At 40.4% G+C, this 15,939-nt stretch overlaps 1 protein-coding gene across 2 annotated transcripts; it reads right to left on the bottom strand.

Annotated features, from left to right (window-relative positions):
• Positions 1-2,891: 2,891 nt before the first annotated feature.
• LOC103712555 (transcription factor MYB56-like) lies at positions 2,892-5,581 on the bottom strand. 2 transcript variants are annotated; one of them, XM_088702589.1, is made up of 4 exons: positions 5,105-5,581; positions 4,552-4,978; positions 3,764-4,228; positions 2,892-3,412 (listed from the first exon to the last, which is right to left on the bottom strand). In XM_088702589.1, exons 2-4 carry the CDS (start codon positions 4,931-4,933, stop codon positions 3,150-3,152), a joined length of 1,110 nt encoding a protein of 369 aa, XP_088558715.1. In that variant the 5' UTR covers positions 4,934-4,978; positions 5,105-5,581; the 3' UTR covers positions 2,892-3,149. The 2 variants fall into 2 exon arrangements, with proteins under 2 accessions (XP_088558715.1, XP_088558716.1); XM_088702590.2 differs by lacking the exon at positions 5,105-5,581 and having other exon boundaries at positions 4,552-5,077.
• Between the last annotated feature and the right edge of the window lie 10,358 nt (positions 5,582-15,939).

Here is a 15,939-nt window from a genome sequence, read left to right on the forward strand (position 1 = left end):
CTCACCTTTGATAGATACATTTTGAATTTCTACACCGTATCAACTTAAACACACTGATAAATGGGGTTCATCTGAACAATATTAAATGTCTTTCTACTCGCTCGGTCAAGTCTTTGGAGGTCAAAAAATGAACTGATGCACGCAGGCCTGCAAGCCAGGCATGGAAATAAACCTAATAATGAGAGAGAAATAGCAAGAACGAAGCTGATATTACAATACATTAGCTAGCCATGGCGGGGTCCAATATAGCTTGCCGTATCATAATTGTCATCTTCTAGGCACAACTGCAAGGGATTTTATCAGCTCTATAAACTACTATAAATATATTTTTTTTCGACAATCCTGTCGAGTAGTTTATCCATTCGGATTACACCAACATAAGTTTTCTTCAGCATCGTTGCCAAGTGGCTTATCCATTCATATAACTCCAACATAAAGTCTCAAAAAGGTACGTAAACCGTTGCGGGATTTGTTCTCTCCTCTCCTGACCGGCCAAGGTTATTACGTAGATAGCTTTGTCTCAGGGGGGAGGGGGGCGTGGGAAGGGTGGCCGTAACCGATGGAAGGCTCCGAGTGGACCGTGTCTTCCCCCCCCCCCCAACGCCCGCACAAGAGAACGAAATCCTTGGCCTCGGCTGCTTCTCAAAGCCGTTTCCTCCCCTGTCTGTCCTCCGCCAAACGCCCGCCGCTCGCCACCCACGTGAGCCCGGAGGCCGTTTCTGAGTCTCCTTTCGAAAGCTTTTTTGTGCTCATGGGAAAGCGTTGGACCAAACACAAACAAAAAAGTTACTCTCTGCACTCCCTCCCAACGTCTTGCAGCGTCTCACACGTGCCACCAGCCACTAGCAGTAGCTTCCGTCTCTTCTTAGTTCGCTTTGCGTCTATGATGCCATAAAGCCATCAAATCCTCTAATAAAAAAAGAGTGAGAGCTATGCCTGTTATATAGAGCTATATTTATGAACCCCACGAGGCGCTGGACCTCTGGTTTCCTTTGTTTCCTGTGTCACCCTGCCAGCTCCCTTAAATGGTGTTTTTAGTTTGGTAACACCTTCGAACACTCTAGGTGGACCCAAACAAGTAACCATCATGGCCATCGATACAAGTAGAGAAAAGCTATACCTGTATCAAAGAACTAAAACAGTAAATTTAACAATAAAAAAGATAACCTTTTTTTTTCAAATGTTTTGTCCATGGAGTAGATTTTTGCAGGAAGCATCTTTTCACCACCTTGTCAAAAGTCTCTTCACTGCTTCTCTGTTTCCTAAAGCCTTCCAAGTCTTCGACCCTTATCGAGATAACTGTTCACCACCATGATTGTAGTGTGGTGAGTCAGTTTCAGTAGCTCTGAGGACCAATGCCGGCCCTCTCAGAGCAGGAAAAGAAACAAAACGAGAGCCCTTTCCTTGCCAACCCCTCGTTTTTCTCCTACCAAATATGGGCAGGAGAATCAATCATCCTGCCTCCCACCTAGGATTTTGTGCTGGATCAGCTACAAACCTCCCTACGAAGGGGTCCGTTGCCACAAAAGGGAAGCCCCGTGGCCCAGTGACATGATGTTAAGTTATGAACACTGTTGGCAGGCTGGTTGCAGTCGACTACCTCCCACTGGGGCACTACTCTGGGCTCAGAGGGAATGCTCTGGCTCTCCTTTTACCCTCCAGAAATTAGTGCTTCCCTTCCAAGGGAACGCCGGGGAGTTGTCATTTCGGCAGCACAAGGGGTAGTTGGGTGGTGTGCCTTAAAAACGCATCTGTTCTTGATGCCTTGGGAAAGTTGCCATTGGGTTAAATCCAACTGGAAGCAACCTCTGTTTAGATCATAAAACAAGGGAATTCATTTTACAAAGCTTTATAAGATTGCATTATAGGTGTCGTAAATCGTACACAACCATTCACTGTACGTGCTATAATTTTGTCAGAGATATTCTCAACCACCCTGGTGAAGCACGGAATGGTTTTAATTAATTAGAGTGAGCTAAGCATGCATCATGAACAACTTACTGTGGCTCGCAGGGGATATGATGCCACTGTTAGCCGTTAGACAACGTGCCGCGGGCACCGAGGCATAAGCTGCAATTAACCATGAAAGCCTGAAAAAATTCATCGGACGATTCGGATCGAAGCTCGTGGTTTTCTTTGATTTATTTACCATCATATTAAAGTATTTATGCCGAGCAAAAGTTATTTTGGTTAAATGGAGACAGATTAGCATCAATTCGTCAGATTCTAGCCAAATGGAGATTGCATGATGGAGCTCAAGAGCTAACAGGAGATTGGATAACATCATTTCGCCGTATTCTAGCCAAATGGGAATTGACTTCTGTTTTCGTTTTCAAGCTAGGTAACAGAAACTGCTGCACCATTCTAAGAAGCAACAATATCCAAGACTGAGAGCCTCATATCTTGGCCGCGACACTCAAAAGGATCTCCTAAATCATCTCTACAACTATGCGTACATTGAACCAAGTTTTTCTTAACATAGAATTTTCGTTACCTGCACGCAATGGGAAATACCATTTAAATGAGAACTAAGCACCGCACAGAGTAGCCAATGGACTTTACCACAGAAATTATACCACAGAGCATGGACAAAGCATCCAAACTCTTGATTCGATTTAACCATGAAGATAGAATTACTCCTAGACGAAGTCATACAAAGTAGTGACTTAATTAGCAAACTAATCATAAGATTATTCATATGTAAGGAACACAGATGTCCACGATCTAAAAATGCATTCGAAATTTCAGATTAATTGAGAAATCCCACCATCTATGTGACTGAAAACATGTGTATCAGTGTTTACTAGATTAGTTTAAGTCAATAACTTAACATATGAGACTAGAGAGTATGACTAAGAGTGCAGGAGATTACAGGCTACTGCAACATCCCATTTGTTCAGAAAGTTGAACCAGAGGTCATGGCATTAGTTTACTAAAAACCTCATTGAGAATAGTTAACAACATCGGATTAAGGTTTCCAGGCAGCAAAACAAAGGTGCTGCTTTTAACGAGAAAAAAAACTTCCAATCTCCCTCCTTCACCCTTGTTTCTGCTTTTAAACCTTTCTCGCTCTCTTTTTTTTCGTCCCCACTTTTTCTTCCACCCCCTTTGTAGATTATTTCCTGTACATTAGGCTGCAACCTCACTTTCTATGTTGCTCCTACTCCAAGGAAATCAAAGAAGGGCAGACTAACGTTCTCCCTCTCATGATCTCTTTTACCATGCAGCCAGGCACTGGTCCTGTGGTTGGCCACCGATTCAGTTGCCGAGGCTTCGGTGGTTGAATCAGAAAGACCAGAGTGATCAAAACAAGGAACCAGCATCATGGGAGCACCATGTGGGAAGCTAATCCCATGGTCGCCAAATTTCTCATAGCATCCATTCCTCCCAGCCACCAGCTTTTCATCAGAACCTGCACAAAAAGCAAACAATAAGGAAAAGATGCCCATGAGGAAAACACCAAAACATCCACCAAGAGTAAAGAGTAAAGACTGAAAGATTCATTCATCAAAACTAGATGATACAAAGCAAAAGTGATGAGCAGGCAGCTTTCAAGAGGGGCCCATGAGAAAAAACGTCGCATAACTTAGCATCTCAGCTATATTATTGAGACAATCATTCACCCAGAAAGAATAAGTAGTAAAAAAAAGAAAAAAAAAGAGGAAATTAGCTAGAAAGCACCATGATAAGAGAAGAGAAGCCACAGGAAACATGAAGGAAAATGAGAAGAACAAGGAGGGGAGAATAAAAGAACAGAACATACCCATGAGGAACTCATAGGGCTGTGGCTGCTGGGAACGGCTATATATGGTGAGGAAGTTGGGAATGATCCCACTGGTGAAGGAACTGAGGGAGAGATCTGTGCCGGCGGAGGCAGACTCATCTCTAGTGGAGGTGATGGTGGACTCACCACTGCATGCATTATTGCTGGTGTTCACCTCCATCTTGTTGGGGAGGGCCTGAGAGGATGGAGCGTTAGGGGAGGAGTTGGAGGACTTCCTCCTCCTGTAGGAACTGGACTGTTCCCTCTGCTTCCTGGCCATGATCACATGCCAATGGTTCTTCACTGCATTGTCTGTCCTGCCAGGGAAAAGCCTGGCTATCAGTGCCCATTTGTTGCCATAGAGCCTGTGGGCAGCCAGAAGCCTCTCCTCTTCCTCCTCACTGAAGGCCCTCCTGTTGATCCTTGGGTCCAGCTGGTTGAACCACCTCAGCCTGCAGCTCTTCCCTGCCCAAAACCAAATCCCAAACCAAAACAAAGAGAAGCATAAGTTAAAACGGGAAAAAGACCATTAGGATACATCAAAATATTCTATCAAAAACATCATCTCATTTTTTTTTAATGGCGTGCAATTAGAAATCTGTGTATGAATTCAAAAAAAAAAAAAAAATCTTTTGAGGCAACTTCTTGTTTTATTTTATTCTAGTCTCTTTAGAAAAAAAAACCTACAAGGAGAGAACTATTGCTTTGTTATGGAGAGAGAGAGAGAGAGGGGGGGAGAGCATCTAATCATCCATCAGTTTTTATGTGCAGTGGAGTTGGTTGAATACCTGATCGCCCTTCGAGCTTCTCAGCAATCAGATTCCAGTTCTGGGGGCCATATTGGGAGACGAGCTCCTTGAGCTTGGCATCCTCAGCTGGCCTCCAATGGCCCCGGGCACAGAGCTTGGGCTGGTCATCCTCATGGCTACCATCTTCTCCTTCCTCACTCTGGTCCTCCTTCTCATCCCGATGATAACCTTGCTCCCCGCTGAACCTCTGAAAGCCCCAGCCTTTGTTCTTCTCCTGCTCCATTGGAAAGCCCATCCCACCACTCCTGCATTCCATCCCTCCAGATGAAGAGCCCAAACCACCATGAAACGGAGGTGGCGGGGGTGGAGGTGGATGGAAGAACCCCGTCTCATCTGTTGTTTTTAGATGCTTAGGCGCCATATCTCTTCGAAACCAAAATGACTCAATGCAGACTAACAACTTCTTCTATACAAAATCAAAAAAAGAAAAAATAAAAAACTCAGAGCATAAGAAAACCACAGAAAAATGCAAGAAAGACCTCTTAAAAGGGAAGAAGGAAGAGGAATTGTCACAAATTAGAGAGCTTTGGACCTTTTCTTGACCGGTTTCTCGTAAATCCTCAGTCCGAAAACATTTAAAGATGAAAGGAAGGATTTTTTTCTGTGGTTGATGCTATTTTCAAGTGAAGTTCGAGGGAAACAGGGCTTTCAGAGCAGGAAGAAGACGATGATGGAGAACCCAAAGACGGAACTGTTTACGAAGAAAGAGCCCAGAAAAATGAGAGAGGAACGGCCTCGGGCGGAAGAAAACCACTTGGTTCTTCCCTTCTCTCTCTCTCCCTCCCCCTCCCTCCCTCCCTCCCTGCCCCCCCAGACCTCTCTCTGTTTCGCTTACTTTGAGACTGATTGCACCTCTGAGGGTGTGGGCATTGGGGGTCTCGTGCACAAGTTCAAAAGGGAACCGCTCGTGTGGGTGGGGAGTCCTTCCCACTCTTATACCAGAGCTGCCCCTGTCCCTCTTCGCCTTGACAAAACCACCAGAACTCCCTTGGCTCTTTGCACCCTACCCTCTCTGGCTTTTTCGAAGCAAAGAAAAGATCGAAAAGATGAAGGCAAATGAATTGCAAATATATTATTTATCAATTTTTTTTGATATTTTCTATTTATTATATTTTATTTATGAAAAATTATCAAATGGATACGATAAATCTAGAATAAAATTATCCTAAATCTCATTGCTATTACACAAAATAATAATAATAATAAATTGATTCCATCCTTAGTTCACCACCTAATAGTTTCTTCTTATTTACACACTTCCTTCGTTATACCCTCCATAATTACCCTTTTTAAAAAAAAATATTTTAGGAGAGAGAAATTTTATCCTGGAAGGACCTGAAATTGGTTTGGCACGCTTCAATGCCATTATATTGGTACGTTCTTGAAGTCTAGTACCTTACTGCAGCCAGAAGTTCGTAAAGAGGTGAAGTATTATTAATGCTGGTTTAGAAGGTGAAGGGATTCTAGGATGGCAAGAAGTTATTGCTTAGCTGCTTACATAACAAGAAGGCATCTTGGTGAACTTGGTAGCCGACATTCCGGTCCGAATGGTCCGGGGATTGTAGTCTACTCATCTTGTTAGGGAGCTTTTCCTATTTATTTCTTGTTTTTTTGTTTGTTATATGGATGTCATGCGAATTGTTGGGGAAATAAGATTTTTTCTCCAAGTGACACGAATGCCCCCAAGAAGCCGCACAATCGCCGACTCTGAACAGCCAAAGTCGGCGTCCGACCTCGGAACGCCCGACCTCAAGACATCCGACCTCGAGACCTCCGACCTAGGAAAATCCTGATGCTCAAGATCTACCCTTGTCAGCCACCTACTACGGCCGTACTCCTCCGAGGTCCAACTGAGGACCATATCCTGCCGCTGCTTCAGCATTTATTGCGCATGGCTACTGTAAACCTCCAGTTCACTCAACAATCAATGCGGATCTCCGGCTTACTCCACAATTAATGCGGATCTCCGGCCTACTCTGCAATTAATGCGGATCTCCGGCTTACTCCACATTTAATGCGTATGGCTCCTGTCATCTACGGACTCTCAGCTCTCCACGGCAAGTTAGCCCAGCAGAGTCTGGTCAACCATAATAAGTCTCTGATCTCGGCCATACCTCCGACACCAATGCAATGATTCGCCTGGTAGCGTACTGGTTCGGGTCGTACGACGCCCTCACCGCCGACATCAGCACAATGATTCGCCTGACCGTGCGCCGACCTGAGCCACATGCCGAGCCGTACTATGGCCTCGCCCTGTTACGTCACAGGTAAACCGACCCCCACCTATAAAAGGGAGCCTTGGCTTCTCAGGAGGGGATTGGGAAATTCCGTGCCCTACAAACACTGTTTATCTCCTCTCTACACACTTTGCCCCCTCCCTGACTTGAGCGTCGGAGGGCCGGCGCCGGAAAACCCGGCCACCGGCTTGCCTGCAGGCACCCCAGACGGTGGACGCCGCCCGCTGACGGATCGCCGCCCCGCTGTGAGGACCCCCTGCTCCCTCTCTCCGGCCACCCCAAACGGAGGACGCCGCCCGCCGACTGGTCGCCGCCCCGCAGTGGTGACCCGCAGCTCCCTCTCCCTCGACCGAAGATTGCCCCCGGGTCCAATTTCCAGCAACACGAATTACTCGCAAGATTTTTATGAAAGATACTACTAGTCACAGAGATTCACCATACGTAGAGTTCTTGTAAAATATATAGCAATTTTAGCTGAAACAGATAATACTGCCACCATGAGGACATGTTTTCTTTTTCCTAGCATCTTATTTTGCAAGCTTCAGACTTCTACATGCAGTATTTTGAAACATGATAGTACGAGCACGATTACTTAGGTTAGGTTACATGAAGAAGACTTTGGAACTTACTAATTTATGGAAAGATGAAGGAAGAAACATTCTATAATATATGGTATTGGATTTAGACAACCACAATCATACGAGTTTCAATGAGAACGATCATTTTATATCGAGCAAAAAAAAAATAATGATTAGATGTATTGCTATTCCAACTTTTTTTTTTTTTTTATGATCTTGGATTGCCATGAAAAGAGAAGAGTGCCAAGGAAACTGATCTAAATTCTGTTCGCATGAAAAGATATATTAATTATCTTTTCCATTCTTTTTTTTTCTTAATATTTTGATTTTATATTTTTCTCAGCCACTTAGTTAAGAGTAAAGTAGGAGGCTGCCAAATCTACCTTATGATTTACCTTTACCTATCTTGCGGCTAACCAATCTCATCATTTATCTTTTCTTATCTTTGGGGACGAGACCCGTAACAAAAGTTCCATGGGCACTGTGTTATGATGACACATACTTGATGTAGTGGCCCACATCGATCTACTCTTGATTCCACACTTTTTTTCTACCACTTTTCTTGTTTGTTAGCTTCGACAGCATCGACGTGTTAAATCTTATTAAACTTCATGCAATGCTTCTGTGAGTCAATATTGACTGCTAAATTCACATCATCTTGCCTTTTGGCCCTACGTTCTGTGTGAGACTACTTCTACCAAGTTGTCCTCTTCATCATCTTCTATTAAACTATTTTTTTTCCAAATAATCTTTGCTTTGGTCAATAAAAATATACTGTCTCGTGATTTTATTAACTTTGATTTTACTAACTTGACTCCACGTATCCGATTCCACTGACAATATACAGGGAATAATATTTTTTTTTTAATGAACCACATCAAGTGTAACATGTGGCATCCTAGTGATCACACCCAACACTGTGAAATTGTTATATATAGATTAACTGCATATATACAAAAACTGTTCTCTATGTATTTGTGGATAGACACTTCTTATTCTAGAATTCTCTAATAGAAATCCAGCTAAATTTTTCATCAATCAAACATGCCTTTTCTTAGTTGACCTTTGAAGCTTCTAACTAGTTTGCTATCATTCTTCTCAATATTATCACCTTCAAATTCAAGATATATAAAATCACAATCTAATTAGTTCTAGCAATGGTAAACGATGAGGATACCAGATCTCACAACAATAGCATCAAAATATATGAATGGCTCACTAATTAGAAACTCCAAAGAGCTAAGTAAAGAAAGGCAGAAGAACAAAGCTAATAAATATCCAATTATGATTGATAGAAAGTTATATAGGGACCTTAAAAGTAAATTTAGATTATAAAAGAGGTCTTAGTCTATAACTATGTAAAGGAGAAGTCATTATATATAATTAATCTTATAAAGAGATGGCTAATATATGGCCAAAGTGATCTAGCTGGTAAATTGGATGTTGGTGAAATCTTATTGTTTAGCAGAAAGTTAGAATGGAAAGGGATAAATATTTTTAGATCGGTTTGCTTATATGATATTTCCAAATCAATTAAAAAAGCAGTGGGAGAAAAAAAAAATGAAATAGGAAGTTTGAGGGGTTGAAAAAATTAAATATTTTGCGAATTCAGGTATTTCTAATACCATAATCATCTTTTCTATAGATTATGTCATCTTAGAAAGGTCGGAATTTGATCCCCCTTATGGTGGACTTAACATGACCATTGAAGATCATTGTACTTTGTGTATGTTAATGGTCTCCTAAGGAGTCCATATTTATCTCATCCTTTCTCCCATTTCTTCCCCTTGTTCTTGAAATCAAACTAGTAGGATAGTACAGTCAACTTGATACCCAATCATTAAATACACATTATTCTGCTCAAGTAACTTCCAAAATGCTTTAAAGTCTAAGATAATGGTTACACTACTAACTACTGGTAGGAATATCTAGCAGCCTTAGAGTTGGACTCCGTAGACCGAGTAAGACATTAGCAAGCATGCTCTATTCATTGGTGCGAGAGTGGTCAAAATCATGCTACATGAAGTGTGACACTTGCCAACTCATGCATGCTAAAGGCACAATATTTCTAAGGGCTGGTGTAGCCTCTCTTTTTGACCAGAAAAAAATTGTCCTGGTTTTTCGTCAATTGCCCACATTGTTGATTCTATTCTATAACATTTTCTATTGAGTTCTTTTCCACTAAATAAATTTAAGGAAGGGAACTTCAATGACAGGGTTTTCTTGTATTGCCAAGACAAAAACTTGCCCATATAGTTTTCATTTATTTTTTTCCCCTACTAGACTATGCTAAATATATAACGTTTTAGTGTTCCATCTTCCTGCCTTGGCAGCATTATCCCATTGCTCTAACCTCATCCATCTTATCAAAAGTGTACTGTTTCTTTCTTAATTTTTCAAGTAAAACCAGCTAGCTTCTCATCATCACCAAAAAAAAAAACAAGGTTCAGTCCATGACAGTGATTTTAAGCAAGATGTACAACTGTATGTCCAAGCTTAATTGTGCTGCATTTCCAGACCAAATGCACACACAACCAAGGGAAGCAGCTTGCTCAGCTACCTAACTGCTACATGGCTGACCACTTTGCCTTCTAACTTAAATGACTAGCCATCCATCCCTATCATCCTGTTTCGTCCGTAGACTGTATGAACTTGCAGCAGTTGCATGTCTTTTTCTAGTTTATTCTCATTTAATTCATGTGGAACGTTAGTAAGTTGCTTCAAACAAGCACACATTGCTCATGGGTCCCTCCTATTTTAAATCCTCCCACACGCAACACATCCAACAAAGACATGTTGGAAACACCCCTCCTCTCTCTCCCTTCATCCGATAAATGCAAGTATATAAAAATGAGCAAGAGTAGCAGTTCACACATAGACTCATTACTTTGCCTTTAGTTTTCATCTCGCAGATTGTTACATTCCTCGCCTTCGCCTCGCCCCACGTAAATAACTCCGGACCGCACCGGTCAACTCTTCGCCCATTTCTCGCGCAGAGCTAGTAATTAGGTGTGAGTCTGTCACACCATGAAGATAATGTGCCATTCGTACAACCTTATTACACCCTTCCATGGACCCACAAAAGTAAATTTAGGTGGGGCCAGGTGGGTCGGGTTAGGCCGCGTGCATATTATTTTAGTCAAATTTTGAACCAAAGCCTGAAATGTTAGAGACCCAAACCTATGTATATAAGTATAGAGAATTAAGTGAGTGTGGGGGGTGGGTGGGGAATAGAGCCTAACTTCCAACTCAAATGATTTTTGGTTGCATTTGAATACGAAGTATTTGAACTAAATTGGACGTCCAAGTGTGATATGAAGCCTGAACGTGGAAATTACAGTTAGGTCGATTAGTTTATATTAGGAAAAAATTCTGATCATATTTTTTATGATCATGGGTTAATTTCAACCAACCTAAAGACACCGATCGAGGATATCATTAGGTCCTACTTTAAATATTTAAATTCTACTACTATATAGAATTCGTATATAAAGATGAGTCTTGTTCTTTAAACTATATTACCAAGCCCATCTTTCAAATCACTCATTATTTAAATTAATTATCAAATTAATTTATGATCTGATATAGCATGTGAGGATCGGTACTGTGCAATATAATTCATGCCAAGTTATTATATAAGAAACCACTAAGGATTGGTACAGTCTAATATTGGATAAATCTAGCAAACTAAATTAAATTAACTAATCCAACATCAACACCAGCACTTAGTTAATGGGATCAAGACAAAATCAGCACAGCAAGATACCATCTTAATATTTATCGAAAATTATATATTTTTAAGCAAAAACAATTATATTTTGTAGTTTCATAAGTTTTGGATATTAGTACTAGACCCTCATCCTTATCCCGACCATGGCATGATGATGATATGCAGCTGGCAGGGAGACAGCAGTGCAAAATGTTTCCTCCCACCCCTCCCTCCCTCCTTTCTTTTACCCCCAAACCTTTTCTTATCTTTATTTTATTTTTTTATTTGATTTCATATAAATAAAAGGGGCAAATAGTGAAAAGACTAATGAGAGAAATGGAAAAAAATCTCGTTTTCATTGCCGCGAATCTTTACGGCATAGGAGAGAGAAAATTGAGAGAGAGAGAGGACAAGGGAAACGGCACCAAGGGGTCAGCTTTTGACGTATGAAACGTGTGGCCGCTTTCACCTCTAACGGAGCCGTTTTATTAACTTTCTTCCGTTATTTCTCTGTTTACATTTATTTAAGTTTTTTTTTCCCCCTTCTGCGAGCAAATTTGTCTCGTTGTGAGACGTATTCCGTTAGATCGGAATTGGACGCATCCGACACGGTTTCGCTCGGGACGGGGGAGATGACAACACCTCGATCGCTGTCGTTTGGCCAGGGTCGGACACGTGTACGGCTGGCCGTGGGGATGGTGAGCTTCAGAAAGAAAAGGTGGGAGAGTCGGCAAAGCTAGCGGAATAATATCACCCAAGGATACGATGCCCGGCCGGATGCTCGGATGCTCTCTCTCTCTCTCTCTCTCTCTCTTCCCCCTCTCTATCTATACATATTTTTTATTTAACTTTTTATCAAAATTTTGATTTAATTCACTTTAATTTTAAGCAATTTATTCCTTCTTTCCATTTATCCTAAATTTCATAGACTATTACTGCTCATAAACCATGTCTATATAGCAACTGAGGAGTGGTGCAATGCATAAGGGATTGAGTAATTGTCGTCTTAGAGTTGAACTATTTATCTGGCATCATGGCATGCTGGAGAATGGAGTAATATTGTAGGATAGCATTTTCTATCAGCTGGATATAGATGACTATAATTATTTTATAAATTTAATTAGTAGATAGAAGAATCGTATTTGAATTTTAACAAGTGCTTCATTGATTTTTTTTTTTTTTACTTTTGTTTAAAATGATGTTTGTGAGTAGGATGCTGCAATGGTGGTTTGTAGAAAACCATTTTTACCGGTTTGGAAAAAGAAATTATAAAAGTCATGCAATATTAGTTTGAGATAGAAATCTACTGCCACTTTACAATTCTTTTTTCGAGTAATAGAGTATTTACATCAAAAATACAAGATACCAATGGAGAAGCGTCAAGATAATTTGATATGATTTCTTTTATTTCCATATATTATCCTTCCTAAGCAAGCAAAAACTTTATCATGAAATGTTGTTGTAAGTTTATCTAAAATAGATACATCAAAAAGCTTGATTTTATGTAAAGCTAGTTTTGATGACATCTTTTCGTTTTTAAAAAGCCACTTTTAAAGTCTTATGACTTGTTAAATTTGTCAAAATAGATTTTATGAAAAAAAATTAACCAAGCATTTTCATAAAACTCTTCATTTAAAGATCTAGTCAATGTAGTTTTTACTAAAGAATAATAGCAAAATATTTTTAAAATTGAAGCAATGTTTTACAACATTTTGTACTGATTTTTAGGCTAAAATAGTTAGTATAGAACAAATATATTCATGCTAACCTATGCTAACCCAAAATGTCTATATGATAGACCAAAATTGATGTTTCTAGAACATGATGCTGCATAAACGAGTTTCCTACAAAAGATAGAGAACTTGTTTTTTATCAATTTGTTTTGATGAAATCTAACACCAAGCAGTCTAGTATGGAGCCTACCAATTAAGCTCGCATGTTGAAAGGGCCGCACCTGCAAATATGTTTGCTTATACACAAGGTATTCAGTGTATCTCGTTCAAAAAGAAACCATCCTGCATGTCCCCGGACGACCCAACTATTAAAGCAAGGACCATCCGGGAAGAGATACGTGATTCCACACGTGTGGCGTAGAACAGCCCGAAAGAAAAGAAAAAATCATCTTGCCTGCCTTGCGTGGGAAATTTTCTTCTTGTATTTGTTTTTCTTGTTTTCTTTTAAATAGACTTTTAATCCAGTAACAAACCCAGCAACCGAAGAGCTTTCCAAATAAAATAAAGTCCTCCAAGGTTCATCTCGAAGATCCATCCCCATTTATTTATCTAGTGTCACTCTACTTAGTCCTCACAGGTGTTACCATGTCATTTTTGAATATATAAACTAACATACTTAGCAAAAAAAAAAAAAAAAAAAACTAACACTAAATGCACACGCTCTAAGCTCTAACCATACTTTCTCAATACAACACAAGACCCACAATGTGAATTTATAGGATGTCCTACTGATCACACCCTCCCTCTAACTTATTGGCAAGCAGGGATTTCATGTTTTCTTCGATAAAATCCCCAAAGATATAAGCTTGGATAATTAATTAATACAGATGGGTGTTTCTCCCTTTCTCTCAAGTATAAGATCCATAATTATGCACCATATGATCCTGGCTGGTTTGGTATTTGGAAGCAAATTCTAGAATTCAAAACTCGAAACTCTAGATTTTTTTGAGATAATACAAATAATGTTAATATGAAACAAAAATACTTATTTGGCGCTGAAGTTTGTAAATAGAACATGATCTACGATCTAAAGTAGGTTGATAAGTGCTGCATAAGTGTTTGTCTTCCTTTTAGCTTTCATTCCTTGCTTTTCTATAGATGTTGTTGTGTATCATATGGATAAAGGTGCGGTACCACAAATGCAAGCTTATATATATATATATATATATATATATATATATATATATATATACACACTCTCCATTTGTCGTTAAAACAAAATAAAGGATATTAAAAAATTAGAAAATGAGTACGAAACTTAACTTTTAATGAGTTAAAAACCTCGAACTTCCACTATCCATGCTAGAGAATCATTATCTTAAGCATTATGAGTTTGAATTTCTGCGAGCAAGCAATAATCTAGCTCATGTTATATGCTACGAATCTAATCCATGTCTAGCTACTTCATCTAGCTAAAAACATATCTAAATCAGACCCATAACAGGCTGTCGCACTTGTCGATTCAGATCACGGGGACAAGATAACTAAAGCTCAAAGACTGTGACCCAACCATGGTGGGGTACCTTCGTCGGCAGCACCCTCACTTACAAAACATGGACTCCAGATGCTAAAGGGAGAAGACTTCCAAAATCTCCCCTAGGATTCTCCTATTGTTATTTGGGATTGTCCCTTCTCTCTCACCCACAGCAATAATAAGACACCCAAGGCAGCCTTTGTTGAAATAGAGGCCAGCCCCAGTGCCCATCCATCTATATTCATCCATATTCCTCCAACTCCACCACACCCCTAACTCAAACACACAACTATTAGAACTACTTTACCTGACCAAGCTTTAGGAAAGGACATCTAGAAAGCAAGATACAAGGACCCCACCTCTCAAACAACAACAACCGACTCTATCATCTCTTCCACCACCGCAAGACCAAAGCCTTTATTTTTTCCATTTTTTTCCCCTGTTGCACATGTAGACATGTCTTCCCAAGAGGGTCCACTTACAATCAAAAGCACATGCCCCTCGTCACCTAGGTTATCTCTGTCCTCTGCTCTACTTAACCTTGCACTTTGTGTCATTAGAGACACAACCAGGCCAATAAATCCAAGCCGTTCTGCCCAAAAGTAGCTACTTCCAACTCCCCACATTGACTAAATAATCATGAAATTCTAGTGTTACACATGAGGTTTGCTCTGAGGGGATGAGGTAATGCCCACTTGCTGTCATCTAACATCGAGATAAGATGGGCATGGACAAGTATTATAAGGTCATTTGTGGGACTGCGGATGTCCCCATCGCCATGAAAGAATTCATGGGATTTTTCCACGGACACCTTCCTTCAGTCCCGGGTTGTCCGGCCCCCGCTGGGTCCACGTTCGAGCTGCCTTATTTCCATGCACGTGCCTGAAGCCGCCCCATGAAGTGTGGCCCAATTGAGTCCCAATCCTGGCCGGCTGTCTCGGTCAAGATGGGCGAGCCGGGCGACCCTGGTGCGTCGCACTCGGGTGCCCATAAAAATTTTGATCTTTGACATTAATTTGTCGCTTGCCCTGGTGCACGAGGAACACGACCCAAGGATGTGTTATTTTATGTCCACAATCATATATATGGATCTACTTTGATGTAGATTATAACCTCCAATTAATGTATGCTCGAGATAGAAGCAAGCTTTAAAATTAGTGACCATTGTAACAATTCTAGCTAGGGGCCTGTGTGATGATTAGAAATCCAAATAATTGTAAAAAATGACGAGTATTTCATAATCATATTATTTATGTTCATGAACTTAAACACCAGTCGTTGTTATTTCATTATAGTGATAGATAATAATTCCTGGTAGGTCTATTATTTGGTGATATTGATGTTATCCAAACTTTGAGCAGAATGAAGAGTCGCGAATTCTTGATGTGGTGCCGAGTATTAATCCTCTTGTCTGGTTATTTTGAACCGGAGCTAGGTTAGAGATATATAATAATAGGTGCGGATTGAATAACGTATTCGTAGATCAAAGATCCAGTAATATATAAAAATACTCTATGGTAGCTTCAACGGTTTAAATAACTGATATCTTTGCATAGGAGATGTTATTAAAAGGTGAGAAGTAGGGATAAGCTGGTAATGACTCTGAGAAAGAGGGAATGTTGACAGAGTTGGCCTA

The sequence above is a fragment of the Phoenix dactylifera genome, chromosome 8, assembly GCF_051530095.1.
Source record: "Phoenix dactylifera cultivar Ajwa chromosome 8, Ajwa_hap1_PhDact_Kaust_v1.1, whole genome shotgun sequence".
NCBI classification, from domain to species: Eukaryota; Viridiplantae; Streptophyta; class Magnoliopsida; order Arecales; family Arecaceae; genus Phoenix; species Phoenix dactylifera.

Excerpts from the sequence above, each read along its gene's own strand:
- LOC103712555 (XM_088702589.1), bottom strand. The coding sequence starts at position 4,933 with ATGGCGCCTAAGCATCTAAAAACAACAGATGAGACGGGGTTCTTCCAT. Across the intron at positions 4,229-4,551 it reads GAAGCTCGAAGGGCGATCAG|GGAAGAGCTGCAGGCTGAGG; the intron begins GTATTCAACCAA and ends GGTTTTGGGCAG. Across the intron at positions 3,413-3,763 it reads GCCCTATGAGTTCCTCATGG|GTTCTGATGAAAAGCTGGTG; the intron begins GTATGTTCTGTT and ends CTTTTTGTGCAG.